Source organism: Periplaneta americana, chromosome 16, assembly GCF_040183065.1.
Source record: "Periplaneta americana isolate PAMFEO1 chromosome 16, P.americana_PAMFEO1_priV1, whole genome shotgun sequence".
NCBI classification, from domain to species: domain Eukaryota; kingdom Metazoa; phylum Arthropoda; class Insecta; order Blattodea; family Blattidae; genus Periplaneta; species Periplaneta americana.
This window is the reverse complement of record NC_091132.1, coordinates 75,696,866-75,713,740: the sequence shown is the minus strand read 5'-3', so window position 1 is coordinate 75,713,740 and position 16,875 is coordinate 75,696,866. Positions and strand designations below refer to the sequence as shown.

Here is a 16,875-nt window from a genome sequence, read left to right as displayed (position 1 = left end):
TAATTTAATTTAAAATTTTTAACAGACTTCAGTTGTGCAGCTCAACAGTTAAATGCCAGTCAGAGTACACATAGGTTCAGTTTTGTAAATCATACTATAAAGACGGTAAATATGCCAAAAGTACGTCATTCAGTCAATTTAAAATCAAAACTAACAAGTTACATTTCAGAATTTAAAGAAGATGGTTTATCAACTGACAATAAAATATTATTTTGTAATTTGTGTCAGTGTGCAGTATCATCTACACAAAAGTTCCTGGTGCAACAACACATTACAACTAGTAAACATCAGGCCAACAAACAACTAAATTCCAAGCAGAGACAATTGTTTTTAACACAACCAACAACATCGAATGTAAGATCTGAGTTTAACATCGACCTGTGCCGTTCTCTCATCTCTGCTGATATTCCTCTCTACAAACTAAAGAATAAGGTCTTCAGGGAATTCCTTGAAAAATATACTCAACATACAATCCCGGATGAGTCAACACTTAGGAAGACGTATGCTCCATCCATCTACGATGAGACAATACAGAAGATAAGAGATGAAATTAAAGATAGTTCAATTTGGGTTTCCATTGATGAGACTCCCGACAAAGAAGGTAGACTTGTTGGTAATGTAGTTATCGGTTTGTTAAGTGAACAATATTCTGAACGAATTCTTTTACATTGTGATGTTCTAGAAAAGTGCAATAACAAAACTATAGTTAAACTGTTCAACGAAGCTATGGGTATCCTGTGGCCAAAGGGTATTATGTACGATAATGTGTTATTCTTTATTAGCGATGCTGCCCCTTATATGGTCAAAGCTGGACAAGCATTATCTGTTGTATATCCTAAATTGACTCATTTTACTTGTGTGGCGCATGCATTTCATCGTGTGGCAGAAGTGGTCAGAGACAATTTCCCTAAAGTAGATTTGTTGATTTCATCAGTGAAAAAAGTATTTCTCAAAGCTCCCAGTAGAGTTAACGTGTTGAAAGAAATGTACCCTGAAATTCCATTGCCACCAAAGCCAATTTTAACTAGATGGGGTACATGGCTAGAAGCAGTTGAATATTATGCCGAACATATAGACTCTATTAACAATGTTCTCCTTGCATTGGACTCTGAAGATGCAGTCTCAATTGATACTGCGAAAACAGTTACCTGTGACATAAGTGTGAAGAATGACTTAGCTCACATTCAGCATACATTTTCATGCATCATAAAAACGCTCAAAAGTCTCCAAAATAGGCACCTTTCACTATCTGAAAGTTTTGAAATTATAAATAGTACTGTGGAACAACTGAATCGTGGTAGAGGTAAAGTTGCAGATGCAGTAAGAGCTAAGGTGGACACTGTACTTTCAAAAAACCCTGGATATGAAGAACTACAAAAGGTTGTTGCTGTGATGAGTGGTGAATCAACAGTGAAGATTAACTTGGACTTATCCCCAGCAGACATTGTGAAATTGAATTATGTACCAGTTACTTCTTGTGACGTCGAACGCTCTTTTAGTCAGTATAAATCTATCCTCAGAGACAATAGAAGAAGATTCACTTTTCAGCACTTGAAAGAAATGTTTGTAACCTATTGTTATGGTAACAGACAATAAAAATTGTGTTTTGTTGAAACTACATTGGAAGATAAGGTACGTCCATTATATTTTTTGTTTAGTTTGATTAAAATGTACCAATATTTAACGTACATAGTCATTTTTTTATAATTTTAAGTCCATATTTAATTCCATATTTTGGTAAAAATCCATATTTAATTCCATATTTTGGTAAAAATAACTACATATATATTTACATATTTCATATATTTTTAGTCCATATAAATCCGTTCCCTGTTGATGACCTAAAAATCTACTTAAAATGAGCAATAAAATGCCCTTAAAATAATGGAAAAATGACATTTAAATATTATTTACTGTACTCGCACCACAACTTCTTAAAAATTAGTCGTCTTGTTTCAATGATTGCCCTGTAAATGTCGGAGAGAGGAGGCAACTTTCTGGAATTTGACTAAGATGAAGGAAAAGAGCATGTAACAAAATGAAAGTTTTAAGGGAAACCTATCGATTTTAAGAGGGTTTACAATGTGTTTCAATCAGGGGTGGTCCATGTCAGTGCCTTCATTCTCCTCCGCTCTTCACTTTTGTTACCAGATCTTCCAGATGGGGAGTATAAATGACAAAACAAATTGTGGGCGCAGCATGCATTCTTGAAATATTTGTGTTAAAAATACTGTCTACTGTAGTACCGGTACATCTGTCCGAATCATACTGGGGACACAGCGTCCTTTTGTCCAGGAAATGGTGAAAGTTTCCCCCCTTCCAAAAATAAATTCTAAAGACACCCTCATACCAACAAGAAAATAGTAACCCTCACTTAAACTAAACTGTTGTCAAGCATTTTTTTAATACTTCTGTTGTGTGAGGTGAGCCTTCAGTGAAATGAGGGATGGACTTAAGAGTTTGTTCCAAACTAAAAAACTCAAACTTCATTATTCACTTATTCAGTAGTTAATTACTAGTAGGGCCTAGTACTTATCTGTTTGATTAGAAAAAGATTTAACAGGTCTATATGTAAAGAAGGAGTAAAATATATTCAAAATGATCTAAAAGTTCTTCAAGATATTAAAAATGACCAAAAAATGCCGAAAAAAACACAAAAATGACCTATTAGTTCAAAAACGTTAAAAAAATGCAATAAAAGAAATTAACTTTTTATGTTGATATTAACATAGAAAGGATTTCTATATTAATAGGCATTGTCCTAATGTGAAAACTAGGAAGATGACTTTTCATCAACATCTGCCCCCTACTTATAACAAACTGATTTTATGTAATAATGTAATTTTCCATTAGCTGTGGAATGTGATTTTTAATTTTGGAAAGTGAACAGCTGTTTTTGGACCAATTATGTGCAAATTCGTCCTTTTTAGACAAGTTTTCTTCATTCAGTATGTCGTTGACTAATATGAAAGAAACATGCTTTTAAGGGGGGGAAAATGCTTTGAAAATTGATCTGGTGGCTATGCAGTAATACAAGCTTAAATAACTTCCTTGTATACTCGACAAAGGAAGTCTTTATCACTGAAATAGTACCACAGTGGGATTAGTAAGTCTAAATGCGCCGACATCACAGTGGTGTCGGATTTGAGTTGACTATAGGTGAATTAATTTTATGTATATTTATCAGCTGCTGCCACACTGATTGCTATTAAATATCTGCCATTGTACCGGCAAAGGATAAAATTTATGCTGACTTTAAATATAACAATGTCATTTCTGACCAAGTGTCATCATGTACACTTTATGATAACATTGTTTGCGATTTTGGTTTGTTTGAATGCTGAATGTCATTGTGGATATGAACAATAATTAGTAACATTCTTAATTGGATGAAGAATTGTGATTTGTTTGAATGTTGAATGTCACTGTAGATGTGAACATTAATTTTATTAGTAATATTCCTAATTGGATGAAGAATGATGATTTGTTTGAATGTTGGATGTCATTATGGATGTGAACAATAATTAGTAATATTCTTAATTGGATGAAGAATTGTCATTTGTTTGAATTTTGAATGTCACTGTAGATGTGAACATTAATTTTATTAGTAATATTCCTAATTGGATGAAGAATGATGATTTGTTTGAATGTTGGATGTCATTATGGATGTGAACAATAATTAGTAACATTCTTAATTGGATGAAGAATTGTGATTTGTTTGAATGTTGAATGTCACTGTAGATGTGAACATTAATTAGTAATATTCCTAATTGGATGAAGAATGGTGATTTGTTTGAATGTTGAATGTCATTGTGAATTTGAACAGTATTTATTGGATGAAGAATGATGATTTGTTTGAATGTTAAATGTCATTATGGATGTGAACAATAATTGGTAATATTCTTAATTGGATGAAGAATAGTGATTTGTTTGAATGTTGAATGTCATTGTGGATATGAACATTAATTAGTAATATTCTTAATTGGATGAAGGATGATGATTTGTTGGAATGTTAAATGTCATTATGGATGTGAACAATAATTAGTAATATTCTTAATTGGATGAAGAATGATGATTTGTTTGAATGTTGAATGTCACTGTGGATTGTGAATGTGAACAATAATTAGTAATATTCTTAATTGGATGAAGAATGATGATTTGTTTGAATGTTGAGTGTCATTATGGATGTGAACAATAATTAGTAATATTCTTAATTTCATGAAGAATGGTGATTTGCTTGAATGTTGTATATCATTGTGGATGTAAACAATAATTAGTAACATTCTTAATTGAAGAAGAATGGTGGTTATAAAATATCATTTATGGCAGAATCAGATATACCAGACAAAATTCTTAAATTTAATATATCTATGAGTATCATCAACAGCATTATGAAACCATCATTAGTCCAAAGACATATATGCCTCTGCCTCTATAAAACCTTGGCGAGACCTGTTCTATGTTATGACAGTTTGGCTTGGACACGTGATGAACACCGCATTACTGCCAGTGAAATTAAATTGATGCGTAACACAGTAGGTTATATGAAATGAGACAGGAAAAGAAATTAAGATGTCTTGAACGAGCTTCAAATAATACCTGTTCTAGATCACATACATCAATATCAAACCAACTGGCTCCAACACGTAAATCGAATGTTAAACAATAGAACACCAAAAGCAATCGTGAATTACATTCCAACAGGAAGAAGGTCACTAGGATATCCTCAAAAACGATGGAAAGAAAACTGATAGACTGTAACAGTTCTTGAAAATAGACTGTAACAGTTCTTGAAAAGACTACAACCTGTGAGAATGAGGAGGATGATGATGATGATGATGATAACGACGACGATGATGATGATGATGATGATAATGATGATGATTATAACACTAACTTCTTATTTTCATAAAAATTTCTGTAACATCTTCTCAAACTAGGTATAACAGATAACCACCACAATGATTTTTATAGGAATCTGTTAATTTTGTTCTGCACTATGATTTCATTTTTTTAAATTCTGGTATGCCTATATAGGCTACTACAGCCACATACAGTACACACATTGTTTGTTTCTAGTTCGATTTTTTCAGAGATTTGACATATTATCACATAAATTTACGAAGTACAGATCGAACCTCATTCGATAATTGACACTGTGGTAAAATAATGTATTTAAATATGTAAACTTCAGTGAACTGTAGTCTGTCGAAAAGTGGGCTGCTGACTTTCGTTGTATTTGTAGAAATTGTGTATTACTGAATACCAAGCAATTATTTCTAAATATAGTAATAGAATTTTCTTCAACTTATTGATCTTAACAATGTTGACATATTACATTTCAAATTTGAATTACATGTGGTGAATGAATGTGTTACTGGTACCTACAAAATGTTTATATTACTTCTGTTGAAATATGCTTGGATGCTAGAATAAAGAGAAATTATTTGTTTTTCCTTGTAGGCCATGGTGTATGTGAGCAAGTCACTCGTCAATGTCTCTGTGAAGCATTTTGGATGCAGGATCTCATCACAAAATACCTTGGAAGTGGAGACTCAAATTGTGGTAGGGGCTTGTAGTATACTTTATAATTAAATTCAGTGTTCTCTCAACTACAGTGCATTAGTAATGCAGACACTTATCAATATACTCGTATATATTTAATTACGATAATTTTCGTTTGTTCAGTAACAACTGAATTGTTTTATTATTTTTATTTTTTGTGTTCATTGTTTGAATTTAGTAATGTGCGAGATAACTGCACGTATTTAATGGTAAGGGATGAGAAATGAAAACTAGAAGGAAATCATTAGTACTTGTGTTTAATGCAGCTAAGTATTGAATTGATGCAGTATCATAGTTGAGGTATAAAAAATATTTTCTAGTATTTATTAAATTGCCAAGTACCAGGTGTTTCAAAATGAATATAGGAGTTTTAAGGCTTTGTAGTATTTATTACATTTAACGTACAATTATAAATAATACACCAAATGAAAGAGCAACTCAAACAGTTTTGCTACAAGTGCTCAATGTGAGCACCATTCGTCACACGATACACATTGAGTCGATAAGTGAGTTCTTCCCTAACCTTGACTAGTGTGTCTGGAGTAATTGTTGCAACAACTGCTTCAATTCTCTGTCTTTAAGTCTGGTAGGTCAGCTAGTAGCAGAGGTATATACACACGATCCTTTATGAATTCCCAAGGTAAAAATCGCATGGTGTAAGATCTGGTGAATGTGGAGGCCATGCAAAACAAGCTCTGTCATTCGGCCCCTTTTGGCCAATCCAGTGGTCGGGTACAATGTCGTTTAACCAATTGCGTACTTCCATATGCGAATTCTTAAAATTCTCCACACAGACGTTGCTGGAATTGCTAATTCACGACTAGCCTTCTGAACAGATTTCTTGGGGCTATGCGTGAAAGATTCTCTCACTCGTTCAACGCGCTTTCTAATGGCAGACAGAGGAAACAGTGCATGCACGTACAAAACTGTTTGAGTTGCTCTTTCATTTCATGCATTATTTATAATTGTATGTTAAATGTAATAAATATTACAAAGCCTTAAAACTCTGATACTCATTTTGAAACACCCGGTATAATTAGATCAACAAAGAATGAAATTCTTAAATTTTTGGTATAAAACTTTTGCTATTTTGCTTTCCAGTATAAGAAATTCACTATTGCCATTATTGTCACTCATCACCTTCATTTTCAAAATAATTATTATTGCTGTCAGCCACCACAACTACTACTATATTCATATTCGTTTTATGACTTATTCCGATTGAACATTTTTACCACTTTCTCAATCTCCCTTCATCTCTTATTTCTTCTAGCTAATACCACAGTCTAGTACATATAGTCACGAAGCTTGAGGTGATTTTTTGTATTTCTCGCGATACAATGCTCCAAGCAGTTAGCAACTGAGAGTACTAGGAATAATAGACTGCAATAGTAGCGATCCTAGTGGCTAGCAACTAAAGTTCAACTGTCACTGGATGTGTATGCCCTACGTATTGAGCTTCGTGAATGTAATACAGAAGTTGACATATTTACAAATATTATATGGAACAGTGCTTGCATATTATAGCAGTGTAAATCAAATTGGTTGTAAAACATTGAGCATATATGGGAATGAAAATTAACAATATACACATTATCTTATGATATCTTTATGTGAGGTTATTTACAGGATCGTTATTTATGTATGTCATAAGAAACAGTAAACTCGAGTGTGTGTATATCTATGTTGCAGATTGGAGTATCCTGTATGTGGTGATTGTGCTGTTCACAAGTGTGGTACTGGTGGTTGCTTGTGGCTGGGGAGTGGTCTGCTTATGTCAGCGTGCATGTGCACGTCGACCTCGCAAGAGGCAGCGCTATTCACTTCTGGATGAAGGGGAGGATGATGCCATGATCCCTAGAGGTAAGGGATCTAATTTACATATTTTATAATGATTTTAATTATTTATATAATGTCAACTCCTTTTTTTCAGTCTGGAGTAGTTTCTTTATTAATTGTCCATTGATCTAATTTTCGTTTTATTATTTTACTGCCATATATATAATGTAAGCTTCTTCCGTTAGACCAGAGTAGCATTTTTACTAATTGATTATGCTTGTGACACTAATAAAGACCTCAGAACAACATGAAACATCTAACTGGATTCCAGTAAATCAAGACAAGGATGTGGACTCACACCACTTTTGTTCATCATATATATGAACTACATCCTCAAAATTTGGAGGCAAAGGCATCATGCTGGAATACAAATCAACCGGAACACTTGTCTCGACACTCTGCTGTTTGCTGACGATCAAGTTATCATTGCAAAAACAGAAGATGAACTGCAATGAGCCGTCCACAACTTACAAATAACTGCTTCAAAATTTAATATGGAGATATCAACCAAAAAAACCAAAAACATAGCCTTTTTAGGAAAAGATCCAGTTCCATTCAAAATCATTATAAATGGCACATTAATAGAACGTGTGAATTCATTCAACTATTTAGGTTATAATCTATCATTCTTCCCTGATGATGATATAGACAACAAAATCTCAAAATTTCTAAAAATTGCTGGAACCATCAACAATGTATTCAAACCTTCCCAAGTACAAAGACATACAAGGCTGAAAATCTACAAAACTCTCGCACGACCAGTTTTGGCTTATGGCAGTGAAGCATGGACACTAAGAAAATGTGACGAAAGATGGCTAACAACTGCCGAAATGAGATTCCTGCGATAAACTGCTGGATACTCTCTTCTCGACTATCATCGGAATGTAGATATTCTGAAGGAATTAAAAATTGACTCTATTGTCCATTATTTGCAGCAATACAGGCTTCAGTGGCAGACACACGTCAAGAGGTAGATTTTATCATATGTCCCAAGAGGTCGAAAAAATTTAGGAAGACCTAGGAAACCCTGGCAAGAGACTAATAGATCCACTGGGGTCTAACACTTGAAGGATGATGATGATGATGATGATGATGATGAACAACGGACAAATATATATATATATATATTTTTTTCTTAATAATTTAAAAATTCAGTCATATAAACAAATGCCTTTAAAATATAATAAAGGAGAAGTATATGAGGAGGAATATGTAATGAATAAAGAGTGCATAAAGAATGCACAAATGAAGTTAAATGTACATTCATAAGTTTGCATATGTGCCCTTAATAAGAGTAGGCCTACTATTTTAAATTGGTATAAAACTTGAAGTCAGATATCACGTAAATACAATGTAACAGTAGTACATAGGTTGGATAAAAAGTAATGGCAACACTGCTGTCACGTGACGATGGTATGTTCGAGAGTTGCCAGCTGTATGGATATGAACAAGGACTGTTAGATGAGTTAGTGTAGCCAGCAGCGACAGTACTCTGTCAATCTACTGCAGTGTGTAGAGCATTGACTTTGATAGGGATAGTGCGAGCGCCCTAAGATCATGTTTACAAAACTAGAGCAACGTTCCTGGATCAAAATTGAAGTGGCACGAGGTCGTAGTGCACAAGATTGTTTTCAGGGACTGCGTGAAGCATGTGGCAATGCAGCGTTGCCATATCGCACAGTGGCACGATGGGTTAAAGCATTTCGGGATGGCCTTGCTGGAAGTGCTGTGAAGGTGATATTCATTGTGGCATATGACATTGATGGGGTAATACTGCACCACGCTGTACCTCCAAGGCAGACGGTAAACACGGACTACTACTGCAGGTTCCTGCAGCACCACCTTCATCCAGCCCTCAGGAGAAAACGACGACACTTGGGAGTACAGAACCCCATCATTCTTCATGATAATGCAAAGGTCATACCGCTGCTGCTGTCAAGGACCTCTTGCGTCGCTGGCAATGGGAGATTCTGGAACATCCTCCGTATTCACCCGATATGAGTCCATGTGATTACAATCTCTTCGCCAAAGTGAAAGAACCACTGCGAGGGACCCAGTACAATACCAGAGATGAACTTATCTGTGCTATAGGGTGGTCAATATGGAACGTCAACAAAGATGGACGCGCTGATGGTGTACGACGCCTTCCAAACATTTGACAAAAGGTAATAAATAAGGGGGGCGACTATATTTAAGATACGTAAATGTTGTACCCTTGTGAATAAAGCCATGTCAGAAATATCGAACTGTTGCCATTACTTTTTATCCAACCCATATAAATGTGAAGTAAAATAAATAATAAATACTGTACTGTATTATTAGTATTATACATATTTTCCACTATAAATTCGAGAGTCAATGCCAACTTCAAAATAATAAAGAAGTGGATGATAAGGATACAGAAGAAATAATAGAAGTAACTTTCTGTAAAAGTAAAAAGTGATTTACAACAGCCAAGGAAGAAATAAGACAACTGTAAAATTACAAATAAAATGTTGCTAGGTGAACATTCCGTTAGTGAATGATTAGAAAAACTCAGATATGTTTTAATAGTAGCTCTCTTAAAGAGCTGTGAATTAACATTCAATCGTAATAACTCCCACTTTGATAAAACTCACTATAATAACATTAATACAGTGTTTGTCTCAGTATCACAGAGAAAGTAAAGAGGAACATCAAGTTATCAGAACTAAAATGACATTAATGATCATCCACTAAACTTAAAAAAAAGAAAATTGACTGCATACATGTACACAGATGTTACCTCCTCCTCCTCCTCCTCCTCCTCCTTCTACTTCTTCTTCTTCTTCTTCTCCTCCTCCTCCTCCTCCTCCTTCTTCTTCTTCTTCTTCTTCTTCTTCTTCTTCTTCTTCTTCTTCTTCTCACGTACTAAACCTGGTGGCCTGTTATGGTCCTATGAGATGGTTACCTTAATATCTAAAAAAACAAAGGAATTCTTGCAAAGATGAAAGAATGAAAGAGTAGGATAAAGCAAATCCAATTTTGAAACTGAAATAAAAACGCCAGAATTTCGTTTTACTTAGGAACAACAAAGACCACATCTCTTTACTGTGGTATTTTTAATAGACTCGAAAGCTCCAATTCCGGTACTGTCATCTGGTAATATAATTTGCTTGCTGATCTGGGACTGCATTTGGGGTCAGTTCGATTCCTGTTTGGGTGATAGAGTTTTTTTCCGAGATTTTCTCTAACTGTAAGGAGAATGTCAACAACAATGTACGTTGTACAAAATTTTGTCGAATATCCTTTTGAGAAGATTAACTCCATATGTAGATGAAATTATTGGGGATCATCAGTGTGGTTTTAGGCGTAATAGATCGACTATTGATCATATTTTCTGTATTCGACAGATATTGGAGAAAAAATGGGAGTATAGGGTACAGTATATCAGTTATTCATAGATTTCAAAAAGGCGTATGACTCGGTTAAGAGAGAAGTTTTATATAATATTCTTATTGAATTTGGTATTCCCAAGAAACTAGTTCGATTAATTAAAATGTGTCTTAGTGAAACTTACAGCAGAGTCCTTATAGGCCAGTTTCTATCTGATGCTTTTCCAATTCACTGCGGGCTAAAGCAGGGAGATGCACTATCACCTTTACTTTTTAACTTCGCTCTAGAATATGCAATTAGGAAAGTTCAGCATAACACAGAGGGTTTGGAATTGAATGGGTTACATCAGCTTCTTGTCTATGCGGATGACGTGAATATGTTAGGAGAAAATCCACAAACGACTAGGGAAAACGCGGAAATTCTAGTTGAAGCAAGTAAAGCGATAGGGTTGGAAGTAAATCCCGAAAAGACAAAGTATATGATTATGTCTCATGACCAGAATATTGTACGAAATGGAACTATAAAAATTGGAGATTTATCCTTCGAAGAGCTGGAAAAATTCAAATATCTTGGAGCAACAGTAACAAATATAAATTACACTTGGGAGGAAATTAAACACAGAATAAATATGGGAAATGCCTGTTATTATTCGGTTGAGAAGCTTTTGTCATCTAGTCTTCTGTCAAAAAAACTAAACGTTAGAATTTATAAAACAGTTATATTACCGGTTGTTCTGTATGATTGTGAAACTTGGACTCTCACTTTGAGAGAGGAACAGAGATTAAGGGTGTTTGAGAATAAGGTTCTTAGGAAAATATTTGGGACTAAGAGGGATGAAGTTACAGGAGAATGGAGAAAGTTACACAACGCAGAGCTGCACGCATTGTATACTTCACCTGACATAATTAGGAACGTAAAATCCAGATGTTTGAGATGGGCAGGACATGTAGCACATATGGGCGAATCCAGAAATGCATATAGAGTGTTAGTTGGGAGACCAGAGGGAAAAAGATCTTTGGGGAGGCCGAGACGTAGATGGGAAGATAATATTAAAATGGATTTGAGGGAGGTGGGATATGATGGTAGAGACTGGATCAATCTTGCTCAGGATAGGGACCAATGACGGGTTTATGTGAGGGCGGCAATGAACCTCCGGGTTCCTTAAAAGCCAGTAAGTAAGTAAGTAAGGAGAATGTTGGGTAATCACATGGAAAATCCTTAGCCTTATCTCGCTGTTATCAATTTCATTAACACTAAATAATCTAGTAGTTGATAAGCGTCATTAAATAACAAACTAAAAAAAAGGCAATAGTATAAATTTGATAAATATTCTAAAATTAAAGCACGAACAGCAACATATTTTGAGAGAGTCCCATCAGAGATAAGACTTCAAGAATATAAAATCATTGCTGACTAATTGGCAAAGGAAGCCAAGGTAAGGAAAGAAACCAAAATACTGCCATTACATCTGTCATGCATCTTATAAAGACAACAGCACCACAAAACGTAACAAACAACTATTAGATAAATCCCGAGGAGAAAAATGGCTCAATGAAAGAAAAACCTCTAAAGATCCAGTAAAAGAGCAGTAGCTTGCCGAACATTTGTACAAATTGGGAATTTAAAATCTGTCTGTATATATCCTCTGTTAGAAAGCCAACACAATTTAAACTAGGACCATGGGTCAACATAATGTAATACCATAAACCTTATGTCAATGGAAAAGACCAATAACTTTAACTTGACATTTAGTGTCGAAAATGTGTAAATGTTAAATATCTACAGTTATACAATATTGTCATTGTCATAATTCATGTATGTGTATCAGTTCTGGTTTTTCATACATTTTCACTTCACATGGAGGAAAGTCAGTTTACATTCATACCACCTTCATGTTACTAAGTTACAGTAAGTTTCGTTTGTAATTGAGATTTTAGAGAAGGAACTGTTTAAAGAATACATTGAAAACTTTTTCTCTTTTTTCCAGTGTCCCATGGCAAAATGATGATATCAGAATCTGAGTCAGACTCAGATGTCTTGTTTGAGAGCCGGAAGTGCAAGCAGAATGGAGATGCCCGGAATGGACATGGCAAAACTCGGAATGGTTTTGTCAAGTTAGGACGGCGGATCAAGACATGAAGGTGTTTTGAGTGCTGAAGTACAATGGATAACCTAAATGAAGAGAACTGAAGCAGCTTGTTGAGAAATGACAGAAACAGAACTGGAGAACTTGCGATAAGGTTCATTGTTAGAGTTATACTGGTTAACAAGTTTGCTACTGGCTTATATTTATATTTTATTATTACTGTCGTTTGATGTGCTCATGATACATCGATTGTCATCGTACCTTATACTGTAAATTTGATATATTATTTATAAGGGATGTGCATATATTTTCAAGAGGGATCATGGATAGTCGAGCTCTTGCATTTATTTGTTTCTAGTTTTACACTTATGATGGATGAATTTCATAATATATTCATTTTTATACATTTAGTTAACGCATGTGTGATGTTGGTCACAATGGAACTACAGTTTCTAGACCGTCAATGTTAGAAGATCCAAAACTGCTAAAGCCGCACTTTTTCAAAGTGTAGTTTTCTGTAATACAAAATAGGCAGCCCGCGAAACAAAAAATTATTATACTTAATAAATGAACAAATTATATATTGCTATAATGAGCAAAGAACAGGAAGAATTTTATGTCAGACTTTGTAGTTTTTTAAAAAGTGTGTGAAACAGTGAAGCAGGACACGTTACACAACACTCTCTGAATGTAGACAGCTTTTTATTTCAAGACATTCCACTGTTTTTGAATTTTAAGTTTTCCGTAAAATGATTTCTCGTCTTTATCTTTTTATACAAATTTTGTATAGGTATTTTAAATACTGAGTAAAGTGACTGGCTATCGTAAAATTTTAGCAAATCTTTCTCTTTTCCATATGGGGTAAAAGCATTGCAAACAAAGCCTCATTCTGGCCTTGTCTTTTACTGAAATGACTGTATTATTATACTAATAAACAACGAACATATTGGACATAGATTAGTTTCGTGTGAATGTAAACTTTAATATTTATAGTAGGAAGTTGAGAAGCTTAATGGGTTGCGTGTTTGTAACAAAAGTATAGAGACTGAAAAACTTAATTCATACAATTCCGTTGATGGCCAGATGTGATGACACAATTTCCATTTTATTTACTACTATATTTACTACACATAATTTGCACAAAATTGTGAATTATTTCTTTCAGTCCTCAGCCACATGTTTATTTTTCCTATACTTTTCACCTTGAGATGTTTCTGCATATTCATTTTATAATGTAAGTATTTCTGCAGTATTCCGCTTTATTGGTAGAATGATATAATAGATCCTTACATTACAAATTGAAACTTTTATAACTGCAGTAGATGTGGCCGACTGATTCATCTTTAATTATAACTTCATCTTGAAACCAATCATAAGCTAGTAATAATAGAAATGTTAAATTGCATTGAGTTTTATGTTTGTTACGTCAAAGCTACCCATTGCTGACACTGTTGTTTGCAATAGCTGTTACCTATGTTCTGTTCTAGTCACCTGCATTAACATCCATCATATTCAATGTATTTATGTTGGATCTCGACTTCCAAATAAATTTGAGCTTCCAAATCCAAATTAAAACATTCCATTTTGTTTCTGTTTTTTTTTTAATGATTTATGTAAAATTGTATGATTTTATTTGTTGTGTAAGTGCGGTGTCCATTATTTCTATGTTGTATTAGTTCCCAAAACAGCAATAGGATTGCTGGATTGTGGACTCTTGCTATCCGGCTTGTAAAATTAAATAATATACTTCATTTTACACTGAACTGTATTCAAACTTTTTCCTAGATAAAACAGAGAGATTAAAACTTGTGATCTTCCCTTTTTCGTTTTCTTGTTCTCATTCTTCATATTTCTTATTTTTCTCTTCCACTTTTACAACTCCTCCCCTTCTTCGTCTGCTTTTCCTTAATAATAAATATTCAATACTTTGTAACTATCAAACCGCAGAATATTGATCCGATAATGATGTTTGTCATACAGAGAACATTAGCCATTAACTTCAGAAGAAAGTTATATGAACTTTTCAGTAAATATTCAAGCACAAGACTAAAATATTTTGTAAGTTGATAAAATTTTTCGTAACATCATCTTGATATTAATATTACCTAGTCAATAAAAATGTAGGCCTATGTTATCAAAACGAATTGTTGAAGGAAGCAACAGATATCCTTCATTCACTCTCGTTAAAATGGTAATTTCTTAGGAGTCTTATTTCTTATCAGATGCTGTATTATGCAGAATGCTAACTATATCCTACCACTCTTACTAAAAAGTGCAGCTAAAAAAAGAACGTGATAACTAAAGCTGTACACTTTCCTGCAAATTGCACTTTTTACAAAATTGTCACACATGTCATGGACAGGCTACATCAATTTTTGTCTGACTTGGTTCATTTTTCTATTTCTTGGAACTGTTTTAGAGACTGCTGAAATGGAAACATCAGTAAATCCACTTTTAACTTCCACAATATCATCAATCTTGACTTCAGGATATTTCTCAGAAAACTTACGAAACATGTTTAGTATAATATTCTCTTCACATATTAAAGGCTTTCCTTGACGAAGTTTATTATAGAAAGCCATAATGTTGACACACCAATTTCCATCTACCTGATTCTACTTTTATACGAAACTGATGTTTCAAGTAAAATACGGATACTTAGTCATTGCAAGGCGGTGTTGGCGAGTTCGGATTACATTTTCAGTATCTGTTAAATTGTTCACTAATCTTATCTGTTTTCCGTAAAGTATTGAATATTTGGTTATTAAAATTTGTTATGAATTTCACAATATCGTAGAAACTTCAAACAACAAATCTGTGTTCTAGCTATAGACAGAATATTAACAGGAGAGCAATTAATGTGAAAATATTAAAATCCGATTTCAATCATAAATCATATAGCATTAAATTACCAAATATACAGTGTTTTTCAGAAGTTATGGTAAAAATTTAGGGATGAGAAGTAAAAACGAAGAGAAGCAAAAAACTTTCAGTAACGTGGGTCTGCAAATTAACCATTTACGAGATGATGCCATTTAGTACTGGTAGGAGCCTGCTAAATACTAAGAACTAATTCCAACAAAAGCAGTGACAATTTTATTAATTTATCCATCACGAGACAGTAAAATTCATAATTTTGGCTTCAGCACCACAGAAATGTGATTGAACATACACGAAAAAAGCTCTTTTTGTTTGAACAGCAGTTAAGTTTGTGAATAAACAAGGTACAGCATAGTATGAACATGTTAACTGGAGAATTTTGCAGCAGGTGTTCAAAATGCTGACCATGTACTTGAATACATCTGTCTAGTCTTCTCCACAAAGACCCGCTCAAGGAATCCAGGGTAACTTTGCTGGAAGGCATCTATAATTCGATGCAGCAATATTCTTCAGGTGTAGTATTGTCTGTTGTGTGAACTAGACTTTTTGCATTTCCTCATACATAAAAACCTAAAGAATTTAAATCCGGTGATCTAGGTACAGATCCTCCTCCATCTATTCATTGTTCACCATATCGTCTCACACTTAGAAGGAAATGCGATGGAGAGTATGGCATCGTACAAAGCATGAATGCTACCACTTTACCATACCAGGTGCTCGGTTCACTGATGACCTCAACCAGCACCCATGTTTACTGCAACTTTTTTGCTTCTTTTCGTTTTTACTTCTCATCCCTAAATTTTAGACCATTTTTTAAATATATACAGAGTGTTTCAAAAAGATTGTAAAAGAAACTTCGTGGGGTGGTAGGACAGAGCATTTGGAGCAGTTTGAGATAGGAACTGTATGTCCGCCAAAGGCTTGTTCCAGAGCTACGTCATTGTAAAAGTGCTAAATCCTGTAGGTAGATAAGTTACTGTGTCCATGTAGGAAACAAGGACAACAGATTTTTTGTATAGCATTTGCTATAATGGTATACTTCCCTGGGAAAGGAAAGGTATTAAATGAAAGGAAGAACAGCTGCTTTTTCTATTGCAATTTCAATTATATCATGCATACTGACAAAGCAAAACAAGCAAATTATATAAACA

The 16,875-nt window shown here is 34.2% G+C and overlaps 1 protein-coding gene across 1 annotated transcript in view; it reads left to right on the top strand.

Annotated features, from left to right (window-relative positions):
- LOC138716470 (dyslexia-associated protein KIAA0319-like protein) overlaps positions 1-16,468 on the top strand; it is a 35,081-nt gene extending 18,613 nt beyond the window's left edge. The window contains exons 16-18 of the mRNA XM_069849588.1: positions 5,464-5,565; positions 7,258-7,428; positions 12,746-16,468. Of these exons, the coding sequence (XP_069705689.1) occupies positions 5,464-5,565; positions 7,258-7,428; positions 12,746-12,897 (425 nt within the window). The 3' untranslated portion in view covers positions 12,898-16,468. The remainder of the gene's footprint in view (positions 1-5,463; positions 5,566-7,257; positions 7,429-12,745) is intronic.
- Positions 16,469-16,875: the final 407 nt, after the last annotated feature.